The 22,819-nt window shown below is 41.3% G+C and overlaps 1 protein-coding gene across 1 annotated transcript in view; it reads left to right on the top strand.

Moving 5' to 3' along the window:
- LOC131274101 (uncharacterized) overlaps positions 1–21,532 on the top strand; it is a 98,342-nt gene extending 76,810 nt beyond the window's left edge. Inside the window, exons 5-18 of the mRNA XM_071208685.1 lie at positions 3,172–3,327; positions 8,928–8,998; positions 9,456–9,480; positions 11,243–11,313; positions 11,761–11,785; positions 14,003–14,073; positions 14,514–14,538; positions 15,123–15,196; positions 15,652–15,676; positions 17,046–17,105; positions 18,856–18,944; positions 19,355–19,464; positions 19,542–19,636; positions 21,246–21,532. Coding sequence (XP_071064786.1) covers positions 3,172–3,327; positions 8,928–8,998; positions 9,456–9,480; positions 11,243–11,313; positions 11,761–11,785; positions 14,003–14,073; positions 14,514–14,538; positions 15,123–15,196; positions 15,652–15,676; positions 17,046–17,105; positions 18,856–18,944; positions 19,355–19,464; positions 19,542–19,636; positions 21,246–21,295 — 947 coding nt within the window. The 3' untranslated portion in view covers positions 21,296–21,532. The remainder of the gene's footprint in view (positions 1–3,171; positions 3,328–8,927; positions 8,999–9,455; positions 9,481–11,242; positions 11,314–11,760; positions 11,786–14,002; positions 14,074–14,513; positions 14,539–15,122; positions 15,197–15,651; positions 15,677–17,045; positions 17,106–18,855; positions 18,945–19,354; positions 19,465–19,541; positions 19,637–21,245) is intronic.
- Positions 21,533–22,819: the final 1,287 nt, after the last annotated feature.

Here is a 22,819-nt window from a genome sequence, read left to right as displayed (position 1 = left end):
TCCAGACCCTAAATAAACTGTAAACTTCCATAAAAGGGACAACAAATGGAGAGGCAGCATAAATGGACCTGCAGAAGGTGAAATGATTTTAAAGGTGGTTAAGCTGTGCTTCAAAACAGATGGTGTTATGGGATGCAGGTTGTGTCATAATGAACACATTACTATTTATGCATTTGTAGATTTACCATTTGTAAGACACTTTAGGAATCCTGAGCTGGAAATCCAAGGAATCTTTTTCTCATTTTTTCCTGAACTTTTCCCTCCCTCCCTCCCTCCCTCCCTGCCTTCCTTCCTCCTTCTTTCATTCCCTCCTGTAATCATTGTTGTCTCTAAAGACTCACTTCTTTCTGTTTTATAGCAAATATTGATTTTCTCTAGGTTTTTTTTTCCATAACAACTCACTTAAGACTTTTAAGGTGCTTCAGTGATTATGAAGCATGACTATATAAATAAAATAAATGCTTAACTTAAATGGAAGGATTCCTTTTAACAGTCTTTTGCGTTAGTGACCTGTCTATCTTCATAGAAAACTTTTGCCAGATTTTGAAGTACATCACAGAATTGATTTCTTTGCATGGTTTGTTTGTAGTGTTACTTATAAGACTATACCCTGTATGACAAAAATATATTCAAAGTACAGATAGGTGTTTTCATTTCATATTTTTGCTGGGAAACAAATGGAATGAAAATCTTAACTTGAATATCTCATTCTCCAAGATATTAAAAGGAAAAAAAAAAAAAGGAGAACTAAAATGTTTTGATATTTGTCTCCTGTCAAATCATCCACAGTACAGGTTCTTTTGCAGAAGGTGTCACCTATACAATATATGTCAATTGCATTGATGTATAGAAGGGATAATTGTATCCTGGACGCTCTGGATGCCTCTTAAATGTGCCAGAATGACCTGGGTATAAAGATGAACACCAAGAATGGGTGCACACATGGAGAAATTCACCCATGATGCTGTGGGGAGGGCGCTGTTACATTCACCTGGAAAACAGTGTTCTGGTATGGATTAGAGGCATGTGCACCTGTGACCCAGCAGTCCCTGTCCTTGTTCTATATAATCTAAGGGCCATGAATGAGGCATGAATGTGATGTCCACAGAAAGGCCTGCAAAGACTCATTTGCAACAGTTAGATCCTGAGTAGTCATTCAGGGAAACAATACAGTGTATAAAATGTAGAAGGAATACACTTATTGTGCAATGTCCTAATGTGATATAATTACTTGGCATTCCAAACAGCGAACGTTGATTCACACAGCAACAGCTTGGAATTCCCACAATATTCAGATATAACATCCAGCCATACTCAAAAGAGTTTATACTGTGTGCTTCCATTGATAGGGTGTGAAAAAGAGAGAACTCTAAATTACGGCAATCACGGTCAGAATAGTGGTAATTGCTGGGGGCTACTGACAGGAAGTAGCAAACGTTAGGCTGCCAGGGGCTGGACACATTCTGAGTGTAGGTCAGGGTGTTCACAACACATGTGCTTATATGAACCACCAAGCCCTGTGAAGTGCATTTGTGTACTTCACAATCATTAAAATAAGCATTAATGTTTAGAAAAAAGAAATACAAAAAGTTAGCGTGCCCACAAAGTAATCTCCAGGTCCCAGTGGCTTCCTATGTTTACCACACAATATTCATAAAGACATCATGCCAAAGCAGAACACACTTGCAAAGAATAGATATAGAGGGACACTCTTTCATCAAATCAAGAGAATCTTGATACCGAACTCCAGAAAGACAAAGATGGGAAAGGGAAATTACAGAGAACATTCTTCTGAATACACGTGCTGAAATGCATGGAAAACATCTGCATTTTGGACCAGAGATTACAAAGGAAAGTACCTGGGATTTCCTGGCAGGATTTCTGTGGGATGATAGCAGAGGATGCAGGTTTCTGAGGGCAGCCTGGGAGAGGGAGTAAAAAGGAAATCCCTTCATTGATCAGAGTGTGGGACCCAAAGGAATGCAGGCCCGGGTTGCTGAGGAAATCCCTAGATGGGGATTCTAAGCTATGTCTAGGGATGGGACTCTCTCCTTCCTCACTGCTTATTCAGGCTTCACTGGTTGAAGGGAGCTAGTGCTTTGCAGAGCTGCCCTGGGCAGTTATTTGTGAAAATCCTGGGTTCTGAGCCACTGTGGTAGCCAAGCTGATGACTGGTCATCAGGAGTGGTTAGCTGACCCCCAGGAAGTCTTGTACAAGGCAGCTGACAGTGTGAATAGTTTGGGGTAGGATGTCCACAAGATTCCCTGGTCCTTCAGAGGAACTCCATTTGGGGGAAACTGAGTCATGTTCTGCATCAGAGAATTAACTTTTAGGCAGACAGTAGGGTGAGGATTTGAGCCACTCTCTTCCCTGGAATCAAGTACTTGGCTGGCCTTTGTCCACAGCTCCGGGGAGGGAACTTGGAACCCCTGGAATTTGCCAAGTTGGGGTAGCGCTTACATTTCCTGACCCAAATCCTTCACTCAGCAATGTTGTGAACACACAGGACTCATTTGGGGGTGACAGGACATTGCACATGTTCTCCAGGAGCTCTAAAGCATCACACCCATGTAGGGCTGAAAGTCAGTGTCACGCCTCCCCTGTCCTGAGCCATCAAGGCTCAGGGCAAGCCACCCTCTCTGGAGCAAAGCACTAGTAGAATACTTGCTTATTCCTCCCAACCTTTAACAATTGAACTCTTCTAAGTCTTTTATGACATATTGGGCATTTTTCTTAAGGATTTGCTTGCATTTACTCATTTTCAGTTTCATAATATGCACGATTAAGTAGATCTTATTAAAGTTTTCAAATGACAGTGCTGAAAACTGAACCCAGAAAATTTACAAGCTATAACCTGGCTTGGGTGGCCTCTAAATGGTATTTGAACCCAGATGATCAGACACTAGCACACATTGGTCACTGTGCTTTGCTGCTTTCCTGTGCTGACTCATCTCCATAAGGGCATCCCACATCTGTCTATTGAGTTTCTAAAGTGAACAACACAAAACTACAACATCTTTTGAAACCAAAATTAGTCCCAATGGGGTCTTCTGGGAAGCTCCTTAATGAGAGGATGATAGTTTGAACTCTAAATAATTCATTAAAGATTTCCTATGCTCAACTGTCAATAACATGTCAACTGATATCTCTATTGTGCATGCGTTTCCCAGGTTCATGTCTCAAGTATAAAAAGAGAAAATGTGCTACTCAATCCGAAAAGTCTACTGCCCGCCATTCCCAGTCTGTCAGACGTCGCAAAATCACCATGTGGCCAAGGAAGAGGAAGGGACATCAAACATCCCCAAGCAACTCTTCTTCTTTGGAAGGTACAGTGGAATTGCAATCATTGTATTGCCTCAGTAATGTTGCCTGTAGTTTATGTAGTGTCCCCTACTGAGGGAAAACCTATACAAAGGCTAAGATGCCATCTTTTTTAAAATTAATGTTTGACAACTTTATTATTATTTTTTTAAATATACCTTGTAAGGTTCTTTTTCTCTTTTTTTAAGATTTACTGATTTATTTATTTCTCTCCCCTTCCCCCCACCCCAGTTGTCTGTTCTCTATGTCTATTTTCTGCGTCTTCTTCTTTGTCTGCTACTGTTATTGTCAGCAGCATGGGAATCTGTGTTTTTTTTTTTGTTGTGCCATCTTGTTGTGTCAGCTCTCTGTGTGTGCAGCGCCATTCCTGGGCAGGCTGCTTTCTTTCGCGCTGGGCGGCTCTCCTTACAGGACGCACTCCTTGTGCGTGGGGCTGCCCTATGTGGGGGACACCTCTGCGTGGCACGGCACTCCTTGCACGCATCAGCACTGCGCATGGGCCAGCTCCACACGGGTCAAGGAGGCCCGGGGTTTGAACCCCGGACCTCCCATGTGGTAGAGGGACGCCCTAACCACTGGGTCAAGTCACAACTTTATTAATCGTGTTAGTAGATAGCACCACAACCACATAATGAAAGAGGCACTGACAAAAGTTGGTTTGTGTTTACTGGTAAACAGCATTTCAAGGCAATGTTTGGTCATTAATCTATTTATGAACTTTAGCTGAAAGAGTTGACTTCAAAAAAGTGCTGTGAGATTGTTATAAGAATGATATAAATTGTTAGAGGAGTTTTAGATTCACATAAAAATTGTGCAGAGCGTACAAAAAGTTCCAACATGTTTCCCTGCCATCCTCCTAGTGCAGACCAAGCACTGTTTCCCCTGTTGACCACTCTCATTATTATGGATGTGTATATAATTAAAGGGACAGTACCAGTACATTGTTTTGGAGAATCATGCTTCCTGTCTACCCCTCTGTGCATTTTGACAAAGGCATATTGTCATGTAACTCCCATGACAAAAATTCAGGTGTTTTATTGTGTCCCACAAATTACATTCAGAAATCCTTGGTAACTGTGTGTGGTGGGCTCATTTGGAAATAATGTATTTGCAGATGTGATTAAGATGAGGTCTATTGAATTAAGGGTGGGTGTTAATATTCTATGACTAGAGCATGTATAAGAAGGTAAGAGACAGAGGAGAAAGCTGTGTGAAGATGGACCGACACTGGGAGGAGGAGGCCATGTGAAGATGGAAGAAGAGACTGGAGTTGTGCTGCCATAAGCCAGGGCACCTGGAGCCACCTGAAGCCGTTAGAGTCAAGAAATGACTCCTGGCTAGGCTCCTCAGAGAGACAGAGTGGTGCTACAGACACGATAATTTTGGAGTTTTTGTCCCTAGATCTGTGAGGGAATAAGTTTCTGTTCTCAATTGCCACCCAATTTGTGGCAATTTATTATGGAAACACTAGGAAACTAGCCAGATTTGGTACTGGGAAGTGGGGTGTTGCCTTAATAGATACATGGAGAGGTCTCACAGAGGCTTCACATCAAAATATTGTTTCTGAACACAGACATGGGTGATGTTTACCCACATGTTTCCGAGTTGTGTGCAGCCAGTGAGACTTCCCATTGAGGCCCAGACATCAAAGATAACAAACAGAACTCAGCACTCTGCACTCCCTGGATTTCCAAATACGTTAAAAAAAAAAAAAAAAAAGGGAAATCATTGTTGTATTCAAGAATTTCGGAGAGTAGGCTTTTTGCATAAGATAACAGCAAAAAATAATGTACTTGTAGACAATTAAAAATATATAAAAAACTGTATATTGAAATTTGATTGACTTTCCCTCCATTTTCTATACTCCTCTAGGTTCTGTCGTTAAGTACCAACTGTTAAATTTTTGCACATCCTTTCAGATTTACTAATTGAAAATTCATGTGCAAGTGACACTCTACCACAACTTTTCTAAGGGCTTTACCTATAGTACTCACATGTTCTTCATTTTTAAAGAAGTTTTAGATTACATGAAAGTTATTTGTAAATATAGGGATTCCCATATACCCCACCTCATCTGCTCACATTGTACACATTTAACAACACATTTCATTATTGTGATATATTTTTACAATTGATGAGCAAATATGGAAACATTGTTACTAACCATGGTCTATAGTTTGCATTACCGTTTACACTATGCCCTGCACAATTTTACAGGTTTTGACAAAATGTATACTGGCCTGTATCTGTCATTGCAATGCCATGTGGAACAATTCCAATATGCCAAAAATGCCCCATGTTACACCTATTCTTCCCTGTGCTTCCCCACAGAAACTGCGGTGATCACTGTCTTTCCATCAATGTGGAAAGGACTTCTAGTCCTAGAGTAATAATAAATCTACTTTGGTCCATATTTACATTTTCCTCTTATGTGCGTTCATTCCTCAATCTTGAGGATTTCGGAATGTTTATGCCCACGCTACTTCTGATTAAGATGGGTTTTAGGTCCTATGGGGTAGATGGAGGAAACACTGTTGCTTGCAGTGCTAGATACTCTCTGTCTTTTGGGATGGGTGTTGTCCATCATCCTTCTTTTGTTACTTATCCTGGGTGAATCTGAGGAACTGGAAGAGTAGGTGTTGGCTGCAACCCTGCTGAGATTCAGGGCTCCAGTGGCATATGAACACACTGCAGATTTAAGTCTCTGGGACATACACCTAATGGATATAGTGATAAGTATAGGTTCAAATATATGGGCAGAAAAACCGTGTGTAGGAAATGAGCCTAACTCTGATACACCGGGGAGATTGGCTATCATATATTCTAAGGTAAGGCCCACCCATGTGGTGCCGATTTCCTGAGTTTGGCTGAAAGGCCTAAAGTGTCCAGATGTCTCTAGAGCCCACAGCAGCACCCCTGCTTGAAGCACTGCTTTCTATGGCAGTCATTGAGATCGTCCTGAGATGTGCAGAACACTCATGTCCCTGCATGTGTCAATTATTAGTTGAAAGAAACTGGCTGTGAATCAGCAGTGATGGTCATTTGTATGGAGCCTTCCATATCATGAAGGGTACTATATTCATTTTGCAGGGCTGCCATACAAAGTACCAAAATCTTGGCCACATAATAGCAAACAGAAAGAATAAGACCTAGAAATGTGTTCTTCTACAGCTCTGGAGTGCAGAAGTCTGGAATCAATGTGTCACAGCACCATGCTCCCTCTGGAGGCCCTAAGGGAAGAGTTCTCCTTTGGCTTTCCCTCTCTTTTGGTGGAGGATGGCAATCTTTGGTGATCCATGGCATGTAGCTGCATGAGTCCAGCCTCTGCCTCCACATTCCTATAGCCTTCTCCCTTTACTGTTTCTTTCTGTGTCCCTTCTCATTTTACAGGGACACTAGCCGGTTGGATAAGGGAGCTTGGGAATGGTATTACATGCCTATTTCTACATCAATGTGCTCTCTGGCTAGGAAAATGTTTCATGTTTCTGGGGAGGTTTAATTTTATTTCTTTTCCCCTTTTGAGTTCATGAAAACTTTGTTGCAGATGCTTTGGTATTTACATTTTCTTCTGATACTTTTTCATTTTTCTTTCTTTGAGAATTACTCAAAGAATTGGAACTTTATGATAAACACTTAGTGTCTTACACATAAAATTATTTTGTCATTTGCTTCAAGTGTCATTTGAAAATTACCCGTTTCCTAGATGCCTTAATCACTGTTTCAGTCATCGTGTAGGCACTGCACAGGAGCACTCCCTGATAAAATATTGGTCAGTGTCTTATTATACCTCTCTAAACAGTCCTCTCCCAATCCTTTCTCCATCCCTCCTTTCTCCACTCCACCCCACACAAACACACATACAGCACAGCAAAGAAACATATTCCCATTTAGATGCTGCCAAAATTGGGGTCACTATAAAGGTCTCCTAATTCTTCACTCAGAACTCTGTTCAAAGTTAACTTGTGGTTCATTCCATGACTTGGCAAATATATCAATTGAGACACTTATAATTAAGGTAAAAAATAATCCAAAGTGATATTTTTATGCATTTTGGGACAAAGGACTTCATAACAAATAAGACCACTATCATTTGTAATTGCTGTTCATCTCACTTGACTGGGTCTCTGTTAACAGTCAGGGAACTCATTCATTCAGAAGAACAGGCATTACACTTAGGCTGTCAACAATGGGATCTTTGCCAGCTTTGTCAGATTCATTCAAAAGGGAGATGATACATAAATAATGTGGCTGTTGTTAAGCAAAGCAGGTAAACTTGGAGTGTGGACGCCTGGGTTGGAAACTAGCTGAGTCTTGAGTAGATGTATCTTGAAAGAATATATGCAAATTGATAATAAGCACAAGAAATGATACTCAATATAATTAATCCTCAATGAAATGCCAGTCAAAACCACGATGAGGTGCCCCTTATATCCAGTAGGGTAGCTAACGTTTTTAAGAGAAAATAAAATGAAAAATAACAAATATAAGTGAGGCTGTGAATCAACTGGAAGGCCCATACATTGGTGGAAGGAAGGTAAAATGGATCAGCCACATTGGGAAATAGTTTGGCAATCCCTCATTGAGAAAAACACAGGATTACCATAGGGCCAGCAATCTAACAACTAGGTCTATATATAAAAAGAATTTAACTTAAAAGGGGGACACAAATAGGTATTTGAAAACTCAGTGTTTTTTGCAGCAGCATTCAGAATGGCCAAAAGTTTCAAACCACCCAAGTGTCCATCAAAATGGGAATCAGTAAAAAAAGAAAAAAGAAAAAAAGAAAAAAAGCATATCCATAGAATGGGCCACACAAAGTAAAGAAGTTCTGATGCACCCTACTATATGCATGATACTTAAAAACACTATACTGAGGAAATAAGGAAGATATGAAAGAAAGACAGTGTATCGATGTACTTATTTGAAATATAAGAAAAAGAAAACTCAGAGAAAGAAAAGGAGATTAGACTTTATTACCAGGGGCTAGGGAGATAGGAGATTAGGCTTATTGGTTAATGGCTACAGTTTCTGTTTCAGGTAATGAGAAAATTTTGGAATTGAATGTTTGATGGGATGGTAACACAACATTGGACATGTAATTAATTGATGACAGTAAATTAATTGTATAGATAAAAATGAGTAAACTGGCAAATTTTATGTTTGTAGATGTTAACTTGTTGAAAATTTTTAAAAATCCTGTAGAACAGATGAGAAACTCAAAGTCAACAAAGATCTGTGAGGGTGAAGCAGTAGCTCATGATGTCAATGAGATTCCAGCAATTTTGCTGGATTTCAGAATGGGTCAGATAAGAGTTGGAGCCATATCACTGTATCATATTGTACATTTTAGTACCACTTGTTCGTGAGCTATTTCACATTGATTTAGACTCTCCTTAACTACAAAGCCAAGGGTCCTATTTCTGATGCCCATGATTTCCTCTCTTTGGTCTCCTTCTTCCATGAAGTGTGTCTGGGTAACTCCACAGTCCATGTTTCCTGACCACCCGGACCTGCACATTGTAAGCCCCTGTCTGGGTCAGGCAAAGATCCCTGAATAATATCAGCCACACCCCACTGTACTGACTGTTACTCTGTGTCCCCCTAGCTCCCCTGGAAGACCTGGTGGAGGACCCTCTTCGTGACAGGGAGGATGAAGTGGTTCCACCTAATGTTGAGGTAAGGTCATCTGTTTTGGTCTAAGACAGAAATATTCCTTTCTCTTATTTGTCCTTTTCAATTGAGTAAATATCATAATACATGATGGTGTGAATTATAGATATCACCCACTGGTCAGGGGAAAGGATATTTGGAAGGGTTCTCTTACCAAAAGAGCCCTGATAAAGAAGGCATTAGAAATTGAAGCACCAGGTTATATAGCATATGGTAGCGGGCTTGTGCCTCAGCACCAGTATTCTGCTTGGATTTGAACTTTTGTAACTCCCATCAAAATGGTCTGGAAAGTCATATCCATCAGGCAACACTTGAGCCGTTCCTAATGTATTTTCCATGTTTATTTACGGGGCCTTTGTCTTTACGAATGCTTCCTATCAGTTCTCATAAAATCACCAATACCTGAGAAGATGCTACTCGACATCATAGGATCCTCATAGTGTTTTCTTTTTTGCAATTCCAGGGGAACTCCAGAGAAAGTGAAAACGGTAGGTATTCTGTGCTAATCCCACATCCGAGGGTAAAACAGAGGTGAAATAAGGAACTTCCAGAAAACGTTCAGCTGGGGACATCCTGGACAAAGCATCATGGTGACGATGAAATGGTTTCTCTGAAGGGAATCTGCCCTTGTTACTACAGTCTGTGGTTTTGTCTGTGGTCTCTTTAGGTTGTGCAGGCTTTGCATGCATGGGGGTTTGGGGGGGTCTAGTGTGAGTTTCTGTGGTGTAATTTTGACTTTGTGTGTGTGCATAATGGGGGCAACCATGAGCAGTTTCCCAGATGTTATATCCCATTTAGACTGGACAATTACCAGGGACAACAGGGACAGTTTTCTCAAATATACCCCATCACCACTGCATGTTCTATGTACATGAACTTGTTCCACACTCACCAAAGCTGGACCTGGGGTTTGCTTTCTATGACCACAACACAGATGGAAAACTGAGGGCAAAGGTGAACATCCCAAGCTCTTTCACTGCTAATGGGATGGTACTAAATGGGAACCTAGTCACATGTCATAATACTTTGAGTTACAGGCCTGAACTTGCCACGCAGCCATCTGCTTACTAGAAACCATACAAGGGAGTTACAGCACCTGTATATGTGCATACACCAGAATTTACATGAGCCTACAAAGAGACCAAAACTGCCCATCATTATAAAGTAGCCTCAGTGGTCACATGACCTAGGCCAAGTACCTGTGCTGGCTACCACAGACTTTGATATAGTTATTAGTGCTCAAAGGACACAGTAATCATACATGCTAATGAGCAGCTCCAAATTCTGAGAGTCATGAGGCATCACATAGGATGACGTGATCCATGATAACTGGATTGAGGTCACAGCTCAGGAACTTACCCGAAGCAGATAGGCATCGGGAAGACAATTTAGTACATATGACAGCATCATCCCAAAGGACACAATAGGCACTCAAATCACGAGTCCCACAAGATGGTCTTTGAAAAATAAGAATGCAGACACATCTTGGTTCTTAACCTGGTGTCCAAACCCCTTGTGGAAACGTTCCTAAAGAGCTGCATTTGTGGGTGTTGACACTCAATCTGTATGTCCCTACATAATGGCTATCCCATATTTGATGGCCAATGATGCACGGTCAGTATTTCAATGGCTACTCACACTTGGTGTGGGAGAGAAAGACTGGAAGTAAAACCATCTGATTAATAAGTGTTGCTATTTAAATGTAAGATTTTAGTATTCCCAATCTTCTGTGATATGTTATCTTTATCCCAATGGGTTAGTGAATAAATGCAATAGAATGCATTACATGGAATGGAATCCAGACCACCAGAATACTTTGCTTCTAATCAAGTGATAAATTTCCGTAGAACAAATGGTAAATGCAGTGTCTATATATGTGGCGTGGAGATGGAATTCATTTGCAGTTGTCCAGAAGATACTGGCACTTAAGCTGAGATGTACTATAAAGAGGAGGGATGGTGGGACTCAGGCATTGAATCATAGCCTGTTTTTCAGTGCCATTTGTACACTGGGTATGGTCAGAAGGTTTAGGTTGATATTAGCTTCAGAGCTAGGGATATATATTTGTTTCTTTCTGGCTGCTCTCTTTGCATCCTTCCTTCATGATGGAAGATGGTCCCACAGCAGTTCTCAGCATGCTTGATAAACTACCTCCTCTACACAGTTAAGAGTCTTGTCCAAGGCTGTAAATTTACTTTGAAATTTATGAGAAACACACCAATGTGATGAGTCATTCTGTGTCATTCCTAGAAGACCAGGAACAACTGATGGGGGCACTTCCAAGTGATCAAGAGGATGAAGAGGTCCCATTTAAAGCCAAGGTGAGCTTACTAGTCATTGATCTAAAGTTGATTTTTTGGTCTCTTCCATTGTAATTGATATCAGATGAGGATACTTAATCATGAACATATTAGATGAAATATTACATTTCCTTGGGGTGGGAAGCATCATGTGGGGGCTCTTCTAACTGATCCAACATTGAAGAGATCAACCACAAAGGGGAGCAGAAGTTGACAAAGTAGGCTTTTGCTCAGCTACAATTTTTTTCTCCTTGGATTAAGAATTTGTAATCGCCGCCCAAATTGAACTTAACAAATGTGCGTCCAGGAAAAGCTCATGCCTTTCTTGGTGTGTCTGCTACACCTGCTCATCAGGTTTGCTTGACCCCTATTTCACATCTGAATTTCTAATGCTGCAAATCAAGCAAAAATCCTTTGCAAAACAGCCGAAACATGATCTGATCCTCATAAGGTTTTCTCTGATTGCAGGTGGCCCCAGGAGAAAGTCAAACAGGTACATATCTAGAATTGCTGAATTGAGGTAATTTTGGATTAGACAAGCAGGGCATTGATCCTAGGTTTGCCTGGAAAGCCAGGGTGGTTCCAGTTACTGGTGGGATTTTTTGAGGTATGGTTAAACATTAAACATTAATTCCTCCTGATAAGGAATGTGGTCATGCTCTATTGTTCTCTCAGTAGATGTATTCACTTCACTTGAATGGATTTGTGTCTATGGCAGTCATGGAGTGTGTATGAGCGAAGCCTATTGGAGGGATTGAGAAGGTGTGTGTTGGGGCATTGCTGTGTGTTTCCCTAAGTGAAGGGTCCAACATACACAGGACAACTGTCATTGAAACCTTTCTAAAACCATCACATCACCACAGCACATATTGCATATAATAACCTGTGAACATCTCACTAGAATCATTCCTGGAATTATGTAAACTCTCCCTATCCCTTACAGCCAGGTTCTGAGGGGCATAAGTTAATGACCCGAGATTTCAAATTCCTAAGTTGTAGAGACGAGATTTGGACTGAGGCATGTAACCCCTATACTACTACTCTGAACTACTGAATATTACCTAATCACAGGTATGGGTCACTAGTGACAATGAAGGAATTTCCACTGCCTATATAAATGTAGGTGCCCACGGCATTTCCTAAACATGACACTCGTGTATTAGATATTCACAGGGGTCACATAACACAGGTTAGCAGGTGCATTTTACAAGATACTTATTCACAGTTATTAGTGTGAAAAACACATAGAGAGCCCCACATGTTGCTGGTAAACTCACAGACTCTCAGACTCGTGAGGTTTCAGTAGGACAAGCTTGCCAGTCGCTGCCAGTACTGGGTCACAGCTCAGCACATGGCCCGAGCAGACAGACAGGGATTGGAGAGATATTTTCATCTATTTAATAACGTTATCACCATAAGCCATTAAAAAAAAAAAAAAAAAGATCATTCTGTGAGCTGCTCATTTGAGGAAGAGTAATGAGTAAGAACTCAAATTCCCTCTTAGACATTAGGTTCATGTTCATCATTCTTATTTCAAGTTTCCCTTATAGCTAGCACAGAGATTCATGCTCAACCTTCAATCGATCCTAACTCTCCCACTGTGGGATGGCTCATATAATCATGGAGAGACACATCACGCAATGAATACAAAAACATGGTAATGAAAAGGAAGATGAAGGAAAAATATCATATGGTGAACATTGGATACTTTTAAATGGTAGTCCATGAGTACTATGACAAACCCTATAAATATTATCTTTATGACACCTGTTAGTGACTCAATACAAAAGAATACCTTGTCTAGAATTAAATCCAGTCAACCAATAAATGAATAAATAAAACACTACACAACAGATTAGTGTTGTAGTAGGAGCACTTTGCATTAGTGGAGATGGAAATGACCTTGGAAAGTTCAAAAGGGCATTGACAACTTGTCTAGATTCAAAACAGGAAGGGGGAAGCAGATTTTGTCTCAACGGACAGAGCATCCACCTACCACATGGGAGTTCCAGGGTTCACACCCAGGGCCTCCTGACCCATGTGATGAGCTGGCCCACACGCAGTGTTGATGCGCACAAGGAGTGCAGTGCCATGCAGGGTTGTCTCCCACATAGGGGAGCCCCACACACAAGGAGTGTGCCCCATAAGGAGAGCCTCCCAGCATGAAGAAAGCGCAGCCTGCCCAGGAGTGGCGCCACACACACGGACAGCTGACGCAACAAGATGACGCAACAAAAAGAGACACAGGTTCCCAGTGATGCTGACAAGAATATAAGTGGACACAGAATAACACACAGTGAATGGACACAGAAAGCAGACAATGGGGGGGGGGGGGAGGAAGGGGAGAGAAATAAAAAGTAAATCTTAAAGAAAATAATAAAAACACAACTATTAAAAAAACAGGAAGGAAAAGTGATGGAGCGCTGTAAGTAATACCATCTGTTTAATACTATTTTTAGATTGAATATATCATGTTGAATTTGGATACCTTTAGGTACACAGACAAAAAGTTTTCATTTCTCATTTTTTTCCTGTTCCTCTTCTCCTTTACCATCCTTCTTCCACAAAGGAGGATGGCCCAGCAACATATTTTTACAGACTTATTACCCCTCAGGTCCCTATTTTCTTGCCCCCTGCAGTGTCAGGGTAGGTCCCTGAGTAACCCATGAACACCACCCAATGTATTGACATTTACTCTGTGCCCTCCCAGGAACCCCTAAGGGCCTGCTGGATGAGTCCCCCAGTGAGAGGGAAGATGAGGAGGTTCCATCAAATTCCAAGGTATGGTCACCCGTTCTTTCTCTGTTGTCAAATTGCTGATTTTAAGTTTTTTTGGTTTGTTTTTTTTTTTTTCTTTGTTTTATTTGCCAATTGAGTTCAGATATGAAAATCAGACCAAATAATTATAGGTGATGTCTATGATTTCCTTAGTCAGGAGAGTGTTCATTTGGAACCTTTTACTAACATCTCTGCTTCAAGAGGAACTTCAAGGAGTCCCCCCTACATTACAGGGCTAGGTTTCCTCCTCAATAGATGGGAGAGATGCATAAAACCGGAAATGCTATGCCTTTCCACAAGTGTCTGTTACAATTACTTTTTGGGCCTTCATCTCAACCCGTTTCCCATCTAGTTTTCTAAAGGCAGCAAGAGAGTAAACCAACTGTACAAACACTATACAGCCTGCTCCAGTCCTCAGAGGGTTTTCATTTCTCTAATTGTAGGTGGCTTCAGGAGTAAGTGAAAACGGTATGTATTTTGGTATCACTTTACTTCTTTTTTAAAAACATCTAGATGATTTAAACTAGGGGTTTCATGCTTTCTTTACTGTGGAAAGCATCCTGATTTTACCTTCCATGTGGGCATAAGAAATAGAGGGGTCCTTCTGTTTTAGAGGAAGAAAAATGTCCACATTGTACAGTACTTTCAGCAGTTGTGTTCCCCTTGGGTGGGTTGGGTTTTTGTTCATATCCCATGATAGTTGCACATTTTACAAGTATTTAAATGTTCAAAGTTCAACAATAACATTGGGCTTGAAAATGGGCAGGAGGAGCGGTAAGAAACTGTCATTGAACAACATCCTCTTTTTTAGTACCTTTACAGGTTCCTTTTATGGTGCTTTGGGATGTCTTTAGCTACAGTGCCAAGGACTGCTTCCCTTTGTATTGCTGCTCCTCCCTGTTGCCCTCCTTCCACTCCTTAGCAGCTCACTTAGGCTTGCTGAATACCTGCCTCCTTGTTATTCTAATCCCTCGTCCAAGTCAAGCAATGCTTCATGACTAAATCCAGAGCAACTACCCCAATGTACTGATGCTATTCCTCTGTTCTCCTAGCTCTCCCGGAGGGCCTCCTGGAGGAACTTCTGAGTGCCCAGGCAATAGAGCACACTCCATTTACTTACACCAAGGTAAGGCCAACTTTCTTTATCTGAGATAGAACCACTGCATTCTTGGTTTCTTTCATTTCTAATCCAATTCAGTTACGAAAATTTGACCACGTACAATATAGATGAGAGGTTCAAATGCTTGGTGCGTCAGTGTTCAGTGGGCATGTATTAGGAGCTAATCCCGGTTTGAAGGGGGCAATCATAAATGGCAGCATCAGGTTATAAATTATATGGCAGGAGGACATTCTTTAGCAGAAATTTTTTCACCTGGAATTAAGAATTTTGTACTTAGTAATCAAAATGGACTTGAAAACTGCATCATCCAGGACTGTTCATGCTTTACACCTGCTTTTGGTTTTCCTTAACTTCCTTCTTTCCCTCTTGTATTCTAAAGTCACCAAGAGGACACAAGCCTCTTGTAGCACTATAGATTAAGTTCTGATCCTTACGGCATTATCTTCTCTGTAAAATTGCAGCCAGTCCCAAGAGCAAGCAACAATGGTAAGTATTCTGAAATCCTACACTTGCTGAGAAAAAGTCCAAATATTGAAAAACATGAATCTTCCTTGTCGATTGAGTTTAAAGAGGTTCCTGATGACAACCTCCTTGAGGGAATAAGGATTTGGGTGTGGTGAATGAAATGGATATTCCAGGTAAGAACTAGGGTTGTCTTTCTTAAGAAGTTGAGTACTGATTAGTTGGCATGTGTTTGTCTGCATGGAAGTGGTGTGGGTTTACACGTGTATGTTTGTGATGTGATTCTCAGAATACATGTTTTGATTCTCAATGGGCATGTGTACAAATGTGAGTCTTTAATGAGTTTTCTGGATTTTTCACACACCAAACAGCACAACGACTAGTGTCAACTTTCTTTGTAATAAATCCCATCAGTATCTCTTCATGGATAAATATATATGTCAAATATTATCAAATTATGTACTACGTTAGTGTGGCTTACAATATGTAGTGTGGCTTACAATATGTCAAGTATACCTCAATAACTCAAGAATAATCCATCAACATCAAAGAAAATTTTCATGAAGCTCTACAGGGACAGAAATGTGGTACAGGACCCTTTTTCTGGGATGTAATAATATGTCTTGGCTTAATAATAAGCTTTATAAGGCTTTACTTATACCTCATAGCACTTTGAATGGTCAGGATGAAAGAAAGGCAGACATACATGTCCATTCATTAACGTATGAGACAGGGCAGTTTTGAGAAGGTGAAGAAAAGTCTTCAGAACTGGACATTTAATGAATACAGTCCAAAGAACTTGAGATTTTAGGTGCTTTGACTCCTAATCCACACATTTTCTTCAAGTCTCTTCTGCCTGGCAGAGTCTCTAAAGTTCTGCTATGAATTTGTCAACATTTGTCAGTTCACACAGCCAGGGCATCTAGAGCAGATTCTAGTTTTTGCAGTTTTGCTAAAGCCCAATACCCATTTGTGCTGGTAGCTGTGGTAGGGATGATGCAGAAGGGAACATGTGCATCCTCACAAAATGCTCCCCAAGGCAGCAACCCAGAGTCTAGCACTAGGTCTGTGCTTTGAACTCATCTAAGACAGAGCATGTCCAAAGAGTCATAATTTCAGGGTGACAAGATTGGAGGTCAGTGCTCTATTTTCCAGCTAAATAAGGGAGTGAGAAGTTGAGAGCTGATACCTTCCCCTCCTCTCCCTCACTTGCAAGCACTTTGCACTTTCTTGCTAAGGCCTCAGGCTCCAGAGGGGCCCAGGAAGGTCTTAGAACCCAGGGCAGAGAGCTGGGTTTTCCTACGGTAGCCAGCAAGAGATCTCAAGGAAGAAGGGAGGGATGCAAGTGGCCCAATCCTTAATAACGTTCCTGCGGATCTTTGTTTTCCTGAAGACTGGCTTGCGGACTGCAAGTATGACTCCACTAGCAGCGATGACGAAGACGACAATCCAGGTAGGTTACAATTCTCGAGGAAGGATCCAATGGAGAAGATACCAAGATCAGTAGTTATACCTGGTGCCTTGGAGTCTATGGAAGGGGGCATGATATTAGAAAGTATAGGAAATATTTATGAGGGCCTGCTTTCATCTTTTCGTTTTCAATAACATAAAAGTAGGAGATATAATGACCGTGAGCTTTGTGTGTGTTGTGTGTTAAATGAACTTTCCATGTATTTTTTAAAAAATTAACTTCCCATGGGTTAGTTTTTTCATGTCTTCTCAACAGTCTGACAACAAAACTTTGGTTTCCTTTGCTTAGCATCCCATAGTAACCGATACAAGAAATCGTGGTTTGGATTTAAGTGTTGAACTTCAATGGAGCGGGTCTGTTGGGACACAATCTCTCAGGTTCTCACCTGGACCTGGGACAAAGTATTTTTAGCTAGTGCCAGATGGCACCTGAGAAGTAGGGCCTCATCCCGTGCACTTTTAGATCTAGTTTTAACTTTCTTCATGTTCCATCCTTACTGCGGATCCTGCTTTAAAGGTTAACCATGGGTTGGAAGCCATGAAGAACATTTTCTCTGGGCTTAGCATGTACCTGTGTCCTTGAGAGGTGTGGCTAAAGCACATTCTTGAACTCACTACTATTTTGCACTTCCTACCCAAATCCAAAATGCCAGTGTAGTTTGGAAACCTAAATTTAATTACGACTGAGAATGGTTTGAATCCAGTTGCCCCAGAAGAGCTTCCAAAGCCCAGCAGGCTTTCTGAGGACTTGTGTGAATGGGCCGCTGACTTGTTTCACACACTGGCTCTCACAGTCCTATGGGGCTGGTGCTCTGGAATTGAGTATGCCCAAATCAGAGCCTCTTGGCAGCAGGGCCACAGGTTTCCTCCTGCTCTTTGAGTTCAGTGCTATGGTCAGCAGTGCCCTGTTTCTCAAGCAATATTCATTTCTCTCCCTGTGCCTTTCTGCAGGCTTCTCAAAGCACCCAAGGTACTCAGGCCTAAGAAGGCTTGATGAAACCTAGAAGGCTCAATTCATTTAAATGGCCACACATTCTACACAAGGCTATTAACACACCTGCAAGATAAGGGAACGTGGACAAGTTACTTTATGTCTAATTTCCTGTTAATCCTCTCTAAATCGCTTTTTTTGGAACCTATGGAGATGTTGAGAGGACAGAATGTTTGCATCACACCTAAAGCCATACCAGACACTTCAAAAATCACTTGCTTTTGGGGGTTGGTGGTAGCTCTCTTCCACAAGATCTGATTCAACTCCAGATCCTGAGTGTTGCATCTGGAATTGGTAATTGGCCAATCCATTGATTGGAGAGGGTGGCATGGTACACTTGATCATTCCCCTGTGTTCTCATAAGGAAAAACAATGTGAATGGAAGACAGGAATAAAGGAAATAAGCAGTATTGGGAGAGAGGAGAGGCAGGGAGTTTCTGAGGCAAGATGATGGAAAGGAAATCAACATCATGCTTAGCAAGACATAGAGAATATGCCTGCCTTCTTTGAGGACAAGGAGGAAATGGGCATTCCTCCCCAGAATTATAGTATATGAGGTCTGGTAAACGGACCCTGTTGACATTAGGCCAACCACACAGGGCACAGGAGACGTTATCGAGGCCCAAAGAAAGTTGGGGTGATACAGACAGAATTGGGTGCCAAGCTCAGGTCACGGTATGACAAAGACAATAGGGGCTCTAATTCTCCCCTGAACCCTAACTTTCTCCTTTCCTTTGGCAAGGTCACCCTATCACAGTCACCGCAATGATTCACTCAGAGGCGTTTTTCTCGGACTCAGAAGAGTCAGACGTAGAGAATGGCAATATGCATGTAATTTATTTCTTCTTCTTGCCTAATTTTAAAATCTTCCTGTTTCTTCTTTGTAAGCATTTCTTCGTAGCTCTTCTCTTTCCCCCTCCTTTTACAATTGTCATCTCAAAGGCCCTGGTAGCCTCCAGGAAGGTGAGGTTATACAATTGACAATGTTTTTAAGATGTTTCTCCACCTTCTTCACCTACTGTATTTTAACATTGCATGGATTTCCAACCCTACTATGCACCATAAATCAACTGGTGTGTCCCTGAATGGCCCAGGCGAGAAGTTGTGCTGAAGTCTGAAGCATTGGCCCACATCATGTGGGGTTGGCCCCTGGGAAGTTTGTTCTGGGATGGACTCTCCCTTCACTGCCGTGTTCCTCCACATATGGCTCTGGAAAAGCAAGTGTGTTCTCTACCCTGCAGCTGTCTACACTCGTTGAGGAGGAGGAGTCTGTTTACATCGACCTTCTTTTCCGGGAATGCACAGAAGGAATCAATGATGTAAAAAGAGATGAAGAAGAGGAAGAAGAGATGTTAGTGTGGAGTAGTGGGTAGGATGAAGAGGGAAGGGAAACAAGTCCACATGCACTAACTTTCTTTGCCACTTCAGGAAATTCAGCGTTCATGAGGAGCTTGCTGGAGTGCCTGCAACTGTGTGTGAATATGGAGGCGGAGATAGGAATCTGAGGGGGAAAATGAGCACAGGCAAGTGAAGGGTGCCCTGAGAATCTCTCCCCATGAGTAGAAGTGCTTTCCATGTAAGCCCTAAAGCTGATCAGCTATGCCTTCCCTTGGCTCCTTAATTTGTAGGAGAGGGCTCTAGCCCTCTTCAGAACCAAAGTTTGCCCTCCCAGTCCACCTAAGGCCTGCCAAATCCTCCTGTCTTTCTTACTGAGTGTGGTGTACACTGTGGAGTGACCTAGAGTGCCACCAGTTCTCACAGGGAAAGGGTGAGTTGGCCTGTGTTAGGTTGCCAGGGCTGCTTTATCTGATACCAGTGATTAACTGGGGTAAACACAGGAATTGACAGTCAGTTTAGGAGATTAGAAGCAAAATCTAGGTGTCAGCATGATGATGCTTTCCCTGATGCTGCCAGCAACACATAACTCAACCTCTGCTTCCATCACCTGATCATCTGTCTTCATCTGTCTCCCGGTGCTCCTGCTCTGAATTTGTCTAGTCTTCCTCTCTTTGGAAGGACTCCAAGCGTATAGGATTAAGGTCACCCAGATGCAGGTTGGCCTCCCCTTCACTAGTAAGATCTCTGACGACCCTATTCACAGATGAGTTCACATCCAAAGGTGTGCAGGTGAGGATGAAAGCATGAGTTTATGGCTGCCCATTATTCAATCCAGAACCCAGAACAGTGGGGTCACTCTCAGGCAAACAGGGTAGCTACTGAGGCCCTGTTTTCTACCTCAGTGGGACCTGAGTCACAGCTGCCCAAGCCTTGGGGTCCTAAGCCTCTGTAGTTTCCTTCCTCATCCCACTTCAGCTCACACTCATTTTTTCAAGCTGTACTTCTTTAGAATTTATTCATGTATGTAGAATTCAAACAAACACAAAGCACAAAGGAAATCTCCCTGCAGGGCTTGCTAGGAATGAGAAAATCAGAGAGGACTGCATATTACTTAAGTCCCCTTATTTATTTTATATTGTTTAAGTAATAACTCTTGTTAGATTATGATGAGCGTTTTGTAATACTTACATGTTGGAATATCTTAATGTAAGAAACTATATGATTTTGGCATCACAGTCACTTTATATTAAAATGGGTTGCCCAGCAAGCTCAGTGTTTGATTTAGAATGAAACTGTTAATTAGGGAAAGAGCTCCAGGAATCGGTCCCTTTTTAATCTGAGGCTTTCACCACTGGATGCTGTTGAGGACCAGGGTGGAGGGAGCAAGGTTATCACTTCCACGCCTCTCCCTTCAGAATTCCTGCCCCTCACCTGGCCCAGGGAGATGGGACTCTGCCTTTTCTTTCTAGAGGACTTGAGCCCACCTTTTCTTCTGCATCAGTTTCGTTCTCCAGAAGACATTCACTTGAAAGGTGCCCAATCTAGCAATCAGGTCACAGCCCATTGCCTGGAAATTTAGAGACACTCTTAGTCACAGACAGCACCCTATGCAGACAGCAGCAGTAGGAATTCAGTCCCTCTGGATCTGGCTCGTGGGATATCATGGACCAAAGATCACCTCTCCAGGGTTGGTCTGAGGTAACTTTTGAGTCCTGCAAACCACCTCAGGGAAACCTAGGCTCCTACCACCTCTGTGCCTCCCCAGTGATTCCAGATCCTGTATTTGTGTTGCAGATCCTACAACTGACTGCTACAAGGATGCTGAGCTGGAGGCCTCAGCCTGAAGCTGAGTAGAACTGGAGATCTTATGGCGCTTGGCGACACTTATGTGCTCACCCTTCTACTCCACTATGAATGAACAACTAAGTGGCACTTTAGTTTTTAATCCAAAGACTTAGACGAAGTCTTAGAAATAAGTTTTACTTTTAATGTTATATGCCATATGAAACAACTTTTGTACCTTTACTACTTATATTTCTTATTCTTTATGTAATAAATAAATATACTGATAAGTACCCTAAGCAATGCTAGAGCTATATGAATTATAATATCTGGTCTCCATATTGGCTCCCACCAAGGTGAAACACTCACTCATGGAATCCTCATTGAGTGTTTGTTGAAAAAATAACTGGAAACTGACAGCTTATCATAAGCCCTCCTGTCAATGGGTTTTTAAAATTTCATTTACTGAACTATGTTCAGTCACCTGGTATGGGTCATGCCAAAAATGCTCATCTTGGTCTAGCAGGATAACTTGAATTTCAGGGCCTTTTTCACTTACATTGCAGTGTTGCTGTGTATAAAACCATGACTCACATTTCATTCCACAAATGTTACCCCATTTGCATCTGGCACAAAATCTTGTTCTCCAAAACACTGATGAGATTCTAATTCCTTCACATAATATGAGTGAGTGTAAATGTTTTCACATTTTGGTTAACCTGGTTAATTTTCCTAGAATATCCCTTGCTTTTAGTCCTTCCAAGTCAGTGCACAGCATGCACTTCTGACACGCAGCTTCAAAGAATTTCCTTCCAGAGGGAAAAAAAAAAACAAATTGTAATTTTTTGGCATTTCTTTCAAGTCTTTGCTTTTGGATTTGCTTTGGATTTGGATTTGCTTTTGGATTTTGAGACACTCCAGTGTTCAGGTATTAGACCTACTATGCCATTTGTCATTCTTTTACTTTTTTCCCCCAAATCTTTTACATTCTCCACAAAATTTCTTTTAAACACTATCTGCTTTTCCTTTTGCTTTCTACTTAACCATTTCTGGTCATTCTATTTATTATGCATTACAATTCAATTTTGAACTGATATTTTTCTTATTTTCTGATGTCATCCCAATCGTTGTTTGATTTTCTATTTTTAATTTATGACATCTTATGTATTATCTCATTTTCTAAATGCCTTTTATTTACTTTTGAGAAAGCATTTTTTCAGGACATAATATACATAATGAAGAAGGCCTTTCATGCATTTGTTGTGGCTACTCTGTATTCCGTTTCTCCCTAAATTACTTTGTTACATGAAAATAATGTGATTTTTTTCTTCGTATTCATATAATTAGAAAAAATTATAGAAGTGCAATTCAAATTAGCTTTCCCAGGAACAGAGATAAGTGTGTCTTCCTAGATTTTTTTATGAAATTTTTTAAAGTACAAAATCTTTCTTCCTGGTATTTCCAGATGCTTCAATTCTACCTCTCTTAAACATGGGACTTTACTCTCATCACCTCTATTGCACCTATCATTTTCTTTCTTCATCTGACTAGTGAATATTCCTTTTCATATATACTCTTTACCTGAA

Source organism: Dasypus novemcinctus, chromosome 17 (genome assembly GCF_030445035.2).
Source record: "Dasypus novemcinctus isolate mDasNov1 chromosome 17, mDasNov1.1.hap2, whole genome shotgun sequence".
Classification (NCBI taxonomy): Eukaryota; Metazoa; Chordata; class Mammalia; order Cingulata; family Dasypodidae; genus Dasypus; species Dasypus novemcinctus.
Note: the sequence above shows the minus strand (reverse complement) of the source record. Positions and strands in the feature narration are given on the sequence as shown.